The 11108-nt window shown below is 47.1% G+C and overlaps 1 protein-coding gene across 1 annotated transcript in view; it reads right to left on the bottom strand.

Annotated features, from left to right (window-relative positions):
• spon1a (spondin 1a) overlaps positions 1-1476 on the bottom strand; it is a 48807-nt gene extending 47331 nt beyond the window's left edge. The window contains exons 1-2 of the mRNA XM_056607810.1: positions 1013-1476; positions 135-241 (exon numbers count right to left, since the gene is read on the bottom strand). Coding sequence (XP_056463785.1) covers positions 135-241; positions 1013-1247 — 342 coding nt within the window. The 5' untranslated portion in view covers positions 1248-1476. The remainder of the gene's footprint in view (positions 1-134; positions 242-1012) is intronic.
• Positions 1477-11108: the final 9632 nt, after the last annotated feature.

Here is an 11108-nt window from a genome sequence, read left to right as displayed (position 1 = left end):
ATTACACAATGCCAGAATTAATATATTTTTTACGTTCTTTGATCACAAGCCTGCATTTTTTTACGTTTTAATTTTTCTACTTTATGAATTATTATTTTGTAATTATGTCTTCAGTGTGATTTTTTTTTAATTACCTGAAAACGTCCGGCATAGTCGTCATCTTGTCCCCCCTCCCTGCCCTCCCTCAAGGCGATGAGGATGAAGCCTCTGAAATAGGCTGAGCTGGACGCGACCAGAGTTACTGGGGACAGAGGCAACACAGCAAGCGCATCACCTAACACAGAAATGCATGACTAAAAAAACTCATTAAAACATAATAGATATAACGGATCTTGTGTTCTATTCATCGTGTACACGACGACTCGATGCTAGAATTAGCAATACAGTCAACATCTGTTAAAAGAGACGGGTCAATTAAAAGTTGAAGTTCAATGGATACATTTAATTGTTTAGCCTATAATTGCCCCCGGGGACGGACTGACTGTCGGTCTGGCTGGCTGGTTGGCTGTCCGTCTGTCTGTCTTTATCTCAGTAAGGGCTATCTATCTCTCTATGTAAAGGTATGTATGTGTGTGTTTGTGTATATATATATATATATATATATATATATATATATTATATATATATATATATTTCTACAAATTAATTAATTAGAACGTGTAACCTAGTCATGTCGCACATAGATGTAGGACTTTTCCTGAAATGTTAAGAATCACTGAGGACAACATTGCATTTCCATAGAAAAATAAACAGCCTCACGATCCAACTAGGGAATTTATAAGCATTTTAACCTTTACAAAAGAAAGTAATAATTTTGCCTATAATTTCAGGAAATATATCACCTTGCGTCATTTGGAGGGAAAAAAAACGAAAGGAAAAGAAAACACTTGGTTGGAACTTTTTGGAAGTTTTCAAATACGCCGAGATATAGCGTAAGTAGAATCATTGAACAACGCTAAGTTATGACTTGCTCATCGAACGTGTGCGTCTGTAGTTGGTGCCTCAAGCAGACCTCTGTAAGTGCTCCCCGGGTGGTAGCTCTCCGGATCCCCCTCGACTCGGAGGCGAAACTCGTTGAAGCCCTCTTTCCGTGGTCCCTGAGCCCGTAATATCCGACTGCAATACCCGTCTCCCTTGCCGGCTCGTTCAGACGGTTCCTCCGTGAACGCGAACGTATTGCACGTCCCCGCAGAGACCGAGCACAGCAAGATCAAGGTGCGTAAAACAAACCCGGTCCCCGTCATCATGGGAACGGGCTATTTACGCAAATACGATGAATACTGAATGTAATATCAAGTGAGAGGAAACTAAACGGTTGTCTCAACCTGAGCCTGAACTCCACATAGAGCCAAAACTTGCCAAAACTCGCTAGATTATCTGAAAGATCACTTGTGCTACACGGGTAGATCCATTCTGACGAAAGAGTGAAGAAGAAAGTGGTGTTCGCTCGCTCACTCCGGTAGAGCTGCACGCTGCTGTGAGACGCAAGCTCGGATTGAGCGAGCAGCAGCAGCAGCAGCGGCAGAACGCACGGTCCAAGAAAATCGCCGAGCGAGGAAGGCGCGTCGCGCGGCTGTCTCCATGGCGCACACACTCACATGCACACACAGACGCGCGCACACACACGCAGACGCACACACACGTCCGTAGTACGCACACACACACAGACATACGCACGCAGGCACGCACATACACACGCACACACATGCACCCACACACGTCCGCACAAACCACACATATACACGCACACACTTCTGCGCGCACACACACACACACACACACACACACACACACACACACACACACACACACACACACACACACACACACACACACACACACACACACACACACACACACACACACACACACACACACACGCGCACAAACACTACACACGCAAACACACAAACAAACTTGCAACCTATTATTTGAATGTGAATCTGAAACAAAAAGAAGCCGTTCCTAATAAGATATTACTGGACCTGAGCTCCGCAGCGTCCTGTCAGGAACCGCATGGTGAGCCTCCATCCCTAGTAACCCCACCAACCCCGATGACCCTTCACTGACGCACATGTAGACAAAGTCATTAGTAGTAATGGATGCTAAGTGGCACTCACAACGCCAACTCTTTACGTTATTCTTGCTTTCACTAACTAACTAACTTTGTTGCGTTTTAGCGCAACGTTGGGAAGACGGTCAGACTGGCGATGTAAGGCCAGGACCAGGACCTACGTAGTATCCAGTGCGATGCTTTTGTTTTTGAAAATGCTGAATGTTGCTGTGACAACTCTAATGCTTAGTGAAAATGCTGCTTTGAAGTCTAGCAATGACAAACAAGCATTTTCACTTCAATACATAACTGAAGGCTAATTTTGGTCCGTGTGAAATTGTGAAACCTTGCGAAACCCCCGATCCATTCATGTTCGTCCTGTAATGTATTTTCTTTCAAAGGAATTTTCTTATTATAACCTATTTTGTAATCTGCATTCAGCCTTGTACGTAGGCTATAGGCCTATTGTTATGACAAGCATGTCTATCTTTCACCAAATTAAAACCTTGTAATGGAAAAAAAATTACGTGTCACCTTTGATACTGCTTTTTGTAATTTGTAGATGTTGTTTTCTTTCTATATTGCATCAATTTTCGGGCCCTGGCCTCTTGGGAGCTGGAGGAGTTAGAGAATAGACATTGACTCATTCTCACTTGGATCACTATAGATTACGTGCACAGTGTGCAAATGTTTAGTCTGTTCTGCATCCTGCAATCTGCATTTGTTATATTAATAGCTCCATCACATACTGCTAAATATACTCAGATAATAGACCCCAATTCACAAAGAATATATTGTTATATAGGCCCTATACACCTATATACATCACCGCGCTATGGCGCTTCTCGCTTTGTGATGCAAAATAACTTCATTTTGGTCGTAGATAATAACATGGCAGCAGGATGAAAACGAATCTAGCGTAACAGAGAAAGGGCTTGGAACACCCTTTGCATACTCTTTCACTGCCCTGCTGTCAAAACCACCAGACGATCCCGCACAACCTGAAGTCAAAGAAATGAGGTCTGGGCTGGCAGGGAGGTATTAAAGTCTAATTGAATAAAAAAATATATAAAAAGTGGCTGCAATTCTAACTTGGTTTTGCTTCTCTTCCCCAGCCTGAAGGCATATGCTACATTCTATACCACGTGGGGCAACTGCTCTTCTCTCCCACACCCTTCTCCTACAGTCTTCCTCGGAGTGAGCCGCCATGTAGCGAATGGCTTGCTCACCAGCTAAGGGGGGGGGGGGGATGGGGAGTGAACACAACCTGGGAAAGCCTAATGTGCTGCAGCAGTAGGTGTCATGGCAGCATTCATTGTCATGCTTCCTCTGCCCGGTGGTGCACTATGCTAGTGCCAGGGCTGCGATGAGCGGACCAGCCTTCGTGCTTGGACCATCAGAAACAAAATGTGGTTTGCTTTTAATCAAATGCTGATCAAATACTTAAACTGCGACTGCTGGAGAATCGCCAGTGCTGGAGTATTGGACACGGTGCTTTTGATTGAATCAAATTAGGAAGTAATGTTCCCTGCCAATGTAAAGTCCCTCGGCCAATCAGAGCTAATGGGAGAAGGTGCTGACCCTGCATTACGATTTAGTGGTTGTTTACTCCTTAGACAGCATGAGCTAAGGAAACTGCAGATGTAGGACTCAAATAGCTGACAGATATCTATAAAGTCGTCTTCATGTCTTTATTCTTCTATGAATTACTCATTCTTAGATTTGACTCCCTATACTTAAAGTGCTCATATATCCTCATGTGTTTAGGGGTGAGGGCTTTTTATTTGCATTTACGGGGAAATCTTCCAAAAAAGCTCACCAGCTTCGATCGGACCAGTGGAGGGTGGTAATGGCGGAGAACGGTGGCATCCCTGGGCATAGTTAAGAGTTTATTGAGGTTATAACACCACCCGCGGCTCTCCCAGACGGTATTAAAGCGTCGGCACACCGAGACTCGCTGTAGTTAGACACTCGGTGACTCGAAAGAAAGCCTGCAAGAACGATGATTCATATAAGCTACGGGGGACATTATATCGGATGCATTTTAAACAAGCGACAGGGATGTGCTGTCACAAGAACGCTGCTTGAAATAATCGCAGAGGATGAGAGCTTAACATCAGCCCAGGGCGTCGTTGTTTCAGTGTCACAGTCGTGTTTCATAAGAAAGCAGAGGAACATCAGATAACACAGAGCTGGGAATCTTAAACGGAACAGCGGTGTGGAGTGCAAAGGCAGGACCCACGTTGTGCTTGTCCCATCACTTGAAACAGAACACACGGTCCCCGGACGTGACATGACGTGTGTGTTGTAGCGGTTGCTGTCGCTAGACCAGACACCCACTTTACAGTGATGTCACTGTCTCTTGCTTCAATAAATAATAGTGTCTGTGTGTGTGTGTGTGTGTGTCAGCCTAATATGAAAGGTTTTGGTGTATTTTGTGTGCACGGCGTGGCGAGCACTTTGAGTGTGTCAAAGACGTCCACCGCTGTCTGCGCACGCCTTTAGCCTTACTTGTTTATTGTAGTTTCAGCTTTTACAAACACTAATGTACCCCTATGTATCACCGAGAGCATCTCAGGTGTCCACTGCCAGTGATGGGGCTTGTTCAGAATAGTGAGGCACTGCGCTTTGCACCAACTTTTTGCTTCTCAGCTAAGCAATAGACGGAGTATGTGTGTGTGTGTGTGTGTGTGTGTGTGTGTCTTTAATGTCTTTATTTCTCCCCTGCCGTCACATATTCGCCTCGGCTCCAGAGGTGAAAACGCCGGGGCGTCAGTCTGAAGGATGTGAGTGAAATGTGCTGCTGGCTGACTGGCTGACTGGCTGGCTGGGTGGGTGGGCGTACCGGGGCCATCAGAAATGATTACAGTCAGCTGGGCTGTGTGGGGGGGGGGGGGGGGGGGGTTAGCCAGGTGCTCCGGCCCCCCTGAGCACACCGCACTCGCTGGATCTTCGCTGTCTTCCAACCGAGAGAGAAAGAGAGAGTGAGAGCAATAGAGAGCGGCGAGAGAGAGAGAGAGAGAGAGAGAGAGAGAGAGAGAGAGAGAGAGGTCGAGAGGGAGAGAGAGAGAGAGAGAGAGAGAGAGAGGGAGAGAGGGCGAGAGGGAGAGAGAGAGAGAGCGAGAGAGCGAGAGGGCGAGAGGGAGAGAGGGAGAGAGAGAGAGAGAGGGCGAGAGAGAGAGGGCGAGAGAGAGAGAGAGGGCGAGAGAGAGAGAGAGAGAGACAGAGAGGGCGAGAGAGAGAGAGAGAGAGAGAGCGAGAGCGAGAGAGAGAGAGAGATAGAGACGGCGAGAGAGAGAGGGAGAGAGAGAGAGAGAAAGGAAAGAGAGGGAGAGAGAAGCAAGAGAAGATCAGCGGAGAGAGAGAGAGAGCAAGAGATAGTCCCACCACCTTGTCCACATGGATGGGGGGGAGGGGAACTGCACACCCTGTCAGAGACTATTAGGATTCTCCCAGACAGCAGACAGGACCACACTGTCATGCTCTTAAAGAACCACCCCACTCAGACCCCTTGAAGAGGGTTGCTGATGGAAAGTGCTATGGAGATTGAGGCTTACGATGAAACGTATTTTCTGGTTGTGTTACTTAATATGAGTGCTGGGACTATTTTTTGGAACGAATGACTTGCTATAGATGGTCAGCTACGAAGCAATGTGCCCCTATGTACCTCATATTAATATTACAAGTCACATAAGGGGTCATTGTTGGAGACAATTTATGGGGGTTTACAATAATAGGATTGCAAAACAATTAAGCGTGTGTGTGTGTGTGTGTGTGTGTGTGTGTGTGTGTGTGTGTGTGTGTGTGTGTGTGTGTGTGTGTGTGTGTGTGGGCTTGTATGTCTGTATGTGTATGTCTGTGTATGTGCGTGCGTGTGTGTGTTAGTGTGTGTTAACTTAGTGTGATGTGTGAGTCTAGTAAAAAGGCCAGAGTCTGGGGTCTTCACCAAGCTTCATACAATTATGAACAATTACTCTCACTATTCACCTTAATGTCAATGTCAGTTTCACAGGATGTGATTCATGTCATTACTCGGTAGGACTCAGAGCAAGTCTGACCTTTGCAGCAGCTCAAAGCATTGGTAGCTGCTGACCTTTTCGCTTAAAAAGTTTACATACAGTTGATGAGGATGCACTTAGATTTTGTTTTATTTTCACATATATCACGGCTGGAGGACCCCAAGGTTCTCTAGATGCCTTTTAAAACACAAACGCACACAAACGCACACACACACACAAATACGCACCAATGCACACACACATACACACACACACACACACACACACACACACACACACACACGCACACACAAACACCTTCATACCCACACACACACGAGAAAGCGCTTGCCCAGACTAAATTCTGAAGGTGAGGGACACCACAAGCACTCCAACTAAAGCATTTAAGCCCAACTTCATCCTAACACTTACCTAAGACCCCCCCCCATCTGCAGAGCAAGCGGCTGAAAGTCAGGGAGACATTTAACTGTTTAAAGATGGAAATGCATTGGCTGACACACCGTTGTCTTTTCTGAGTGTGTCATTCAGAAAAAGACGGGCAGAGAATGGTTGAAAGCTAAATAATTGCACTCATCCAAGTCAAGTGTCTTTCAGACAGGTCGGCTGCAGACGAGACTGGGATCCTAGTGGGACTACAGCATTCCATTAATCACACCCATAGCTGTAATGCACTCATCACATCAGCCTCAGCAGTATGGAGAGAGATGGAGTAGAGAGAGAGGGAGGACAAGAGACAGACACGCACGCGCGCGCACACACACACACACACACACACACACACACACACACACACACACACACACACACACACACACACACACACACACACACACACACACACACACACACACACACACACACACACACACACACACACACACACACACACACACACACACACACACACAGTGAGTGGTAAAGTGAGGGAGATAGGAATTGACACGACACAAGATAACCGAACGACGTGAACACATAATATCAGACGGCAGTGCAGATCACAACAAAAATAACACTGGACCAACACAATCTTCTGTCACAGCGGTACAAATAATCATTTAGATTCACACAGTACATACGCTCTCTTTGGTCCTACTTTGTCAGTTTTCTGTTGTGTGTTTTCTTTTTCCTTTAGCAGTCAACTCCATATCTTTTCCTACTTGAATGCAAACATGAATTACTTGCCATGTCTCATTACTACACTGTCTCACCTTCAGACATCCTCTCCTCCCCTTTCCCCCAACTCCCCTCCCATCGCCTATCACCTCCTCTCCTGTGCTCTCCCCTCAACTCCAATGCCTCTCCTTCCCTTCACTCTTTTCGTCTCTTTCCCTCTTCTCCTTCCCTGTCCTCCGCTTTCCTGCCCTCCTCTCTCCCCTCCTCCGTTCTCCCTTCTCCTCCCCTCTCCTTCCCTCCTCCCTCTGGCCCTCTCCTCCCCTCTCATTCCCTCCTCCCTCCAGCCCTCTCCTCTACTCTGCTCTTCCCTCCACTCACCTCCTTGGTTCTCCCCTTCTCTCCTCCCCTTTTCTCTTGTTCTCTCTCCTCCTCCCCTCCTCCCTCCAGCCCTCTCCTCTACTCTGCTCTTCCCTCCAGTCACCTCCTTGGTTCTCCCCTTCTCTCCTCCCCTCTCCTTCCCTCCTCCCTCCCTCCAGCCCTCTCCTTCCCTCCTCCCTCCAGCCCTCTCCTCCCCTCTCCTTCCCTCCTCCCTCCAGCCCTCTCCTCCCCTCTCCTTCCCTCCTCCCTCCAGCCCTCTCCTCCCCTCTCCTTCCCTCTAGCCCTCTCCTCTACTCTGCTCTTCCCTCCAGTCACCTCCTTGGTTCTCCCCTTCTCTCCTCCCCTCTCCTTCCCTTCTCCCTCCAGCCCTCTCCTCTGCTCTCCTCCCCTCCCAGCTTCTCTCCTCTTAAAACCCATATGATGGCCATGATGAATGGCTGCTTGCTGCGCTGGGCTGTCTCAGGAGGAGCTGGTGGTGGTAAATATTTCCTGGCCACGGCCACTCAAAAAAGGCCTGGCTGTCTCTATACTATCTTGACTCCCAGGGAACCTACTATGATTAAAATGTGTGTTGTTTGTGTTGCTCTTATATTGGCCAATCGTGACAGATTCGTCACAGTGCAGCGCTGTTGTGATACATGGCTTCCCGACAAGGCTTCTTTCTTATATGAAACTCCCATAAATTGCTTTGCCTTGTATATTGCATGACAAACTAGCACCCCTGGGTTGTGTTGCCGAACACAATGTGCATTCAATTGATAAACGGCGTGGCATCCATTTGATCACCGCAGACCTACAGGCCTTTTCCCGACGTTTCCATCTATCCAGTTATCTCTCGGGCTTGCGCTTCAGACCGGAGGGGTACATTCTATGAGGCCCTGTGGGCATCGCCGCCTGGCGCCAAACTAGGGACCCGCTGCATGGCTACAGCCCCGTGCAGCCAGCCCTGTTCATCAACAGGCTCCACCACGGACCAGGAGGTAAATCCCTTGCCCATCCTTTGGCCCCAGCACTGGCGCGAGCGGAGCCTCTAGCCGCTGCCTCGCCAAGTGGAACTATCCCACAGTGGGCGGAGACGCCAGTGGAGCACGCGTGTTTTGTTCAGACTAAGCAGACCGTGAAGTCCACCTCCTTTTATTCCCTCAGTGTTTCATAATGTAGCATGTCCTTGAGCAGTGGAACCTCCAGCCTGACCACATCTCCGTTCCACACTCAGTATGACCGAATGCTTGATGCGACTATTATTCAGTCATTCATTTTTGAAGATGCTTTTATCCGGAGCGACCTACAGGGATTCCTGAGGCTGGCCGTTGAGGAGCGGGTTAGGTATTTTGATCAAGGATAGGCTGCAGACATCGGGGATCGATCCAATCTCAGTGCCCTGCTTGGAGTCTAAACACACGAGCGCACCTCCCGAAGCCCCCCACCACATCTGTAGACTAAACAGGCAAACGATATCAGAGGAGTTCTTATTTGAAGGGTTGAATTACCCTCTGATTAAATTAGAAATATATCTTTTGAACCAGTACACACAGAGAATGAATGTGATTGTTCCCAGACGACATCCACAGTGTATCTAATTCAAACAGACAGCAGGGGGACGCCAAACCCGAATATCATTCTCCCTGCGTTCATCCGTGGTTCCTCTGCTGACCCCTAAAACTCGTTTCAGCCTCAATAGCGGGAGGTAGCCAAGGGACAACACAGGAGTTGTGTTTGGTGGCTGTTGATGAAGCGCCAGATAACCACTGCCAATCACACAGAGGGGACTTGACACATGTGGTTCCCGCCAGATTCCCTTCTGCCCAAAAAAAACAACAAGCAAGCAGGATACATCTCTCTCAACTCTGTTTACTTTAGCTCCAGCGGGGGAAGGCGAGGCAGACGATCATTCCTGCAGATTAAAGGGGGTTGATTTGCAACCGTGTCAAGGCGATAAAGAAGACGTTGGACGTGGTGATGCTTTTTAAGTTGGCAGGGGCCACGCACCCCCACTTAAATGGCCATCACTCTGAACGGGTCCGTAGGGGCACCTTTGAGATAAAAGCTTTTGGGTGTGAACGTGAACACTGACAGGATGGTTTAAGAAGGGAAATGCAAAGACAAGAATAGATCCCAGATAATTGTTTTATTTAAATTTCTATGGAACCAAATATTTCAGTTGAAGGCTGTGTGCATCTTGTACGCACTTCATAAAACTCAGCAACAAAGAAAACTTCACATTTCATGTAAATAAATAAGGCCTTAAAGCTGTTTGAGTTACAACTTTAGGGGGCACCTATCTGATTCTATCGATGAATTGCACCGGCATCATCTGGTGGGGCTGCAAGCACGAGTGTAGTCTAATGCTCAATAATAGACGAGAGAGAGAGATAATGTAGAGAGCAATGAAGAAACTTGTTTTCAGTTTGTTTGTTTTGATTTGTATTGGCTTTTCCTCACACACACACACACACACACAGTCTATTGCTTAGCTGAGAAGCAAAAAGTTGGTTGTAAAATACAAGATGCTCAGATTCACTAACTTCTTTCAATTCATAATACAGTACATGAGGCAGACAGGGCACACGCACACGCACACACACACACACACACACACACACTCACAACACACATACAAACACGCACACACACACACACACACACACACTCACGCACACACACACACATCTGACTTCCACCTATCCCACCACCGCCCTAGCCCGTGGGCAGAGCGTATTCCTCTCATCATGGCGAACAGTGTGCTGTAGCGGAGATCTATGAGAAAACAACGAGACAGAGCGCCTCTCTGTCACCACATGCATTAATCATTCATGCCAGACATGTAGGAAGGTTTGTGTCTATTCCTTTGTTTAAATGTGACAGCACACGGGGCATTATGTACTCTGCAATGGCTCACGTGTATATGGTCATAGGGTTCAGGTGATGTTTCCATCCATGCATTATACCACACTTTGTTATTCATTTAAACTCCTTCATTGTTATTCAAACAACAGTCAACGACGTTCACCGGAATTCAACAGACCTAGCCTTTCTTGCGTGCGATGTTGTGCAATACACAATGGTCAACTTGTGTTTCCATTATGGGCGGCTATTTATCAAAAGGAAGAAGATGGAGAAATAACGAAAGAAAGAAAGAGAGAGAAGAGGAAGAAAATAAGGTCAGTGAAGTCAAACACCTACACAGAGCAGATCCGATTTCTAAAGCCTGTTGTAGGTTGTCGGGAGAGACACGATGTGTAGGGAGCGAGGCACTAAGCGTCAGGCAGCTGGCAGCAGATCTCCGACGTTAAGCATCTGTATTGTGGATGAATGTGCTAATGCAGGATGATTTGAGTTACTGCCCTCATTAGTAGCGCACCGCTACTGTCATAATAAGGACACCGAGACAAGGGTAGGCAAATGGCTCCTACACGAGTGTCAATCAAGAGCTGCAATTCCATGTTCTATATATATATATATATATATATATATAGTTTTCTGTGGAGAAAGGGTGTTGTTGTTTTTTCTATGAGGTATCTGTTATGAAAACTGGTTATATTTCA

Source organism: Gadus chalcogrammus, chromosome 14, assembly GCF_026213295.1.
Source record: "Gadus chalcogrammus isolate NIFS_2021 chromosome 14, NIFS_Gcha_1.0, whole genome shotgun sequence".
NCBI lineage: Eukaryota > Metazoa > Chordata > Actinopteri > Gadiformes > Gadidae > Gadus > Gadus chalcogrammus.
This window is presented reverse-complemented; position numbering and strand designations above follow the sequence as displayed.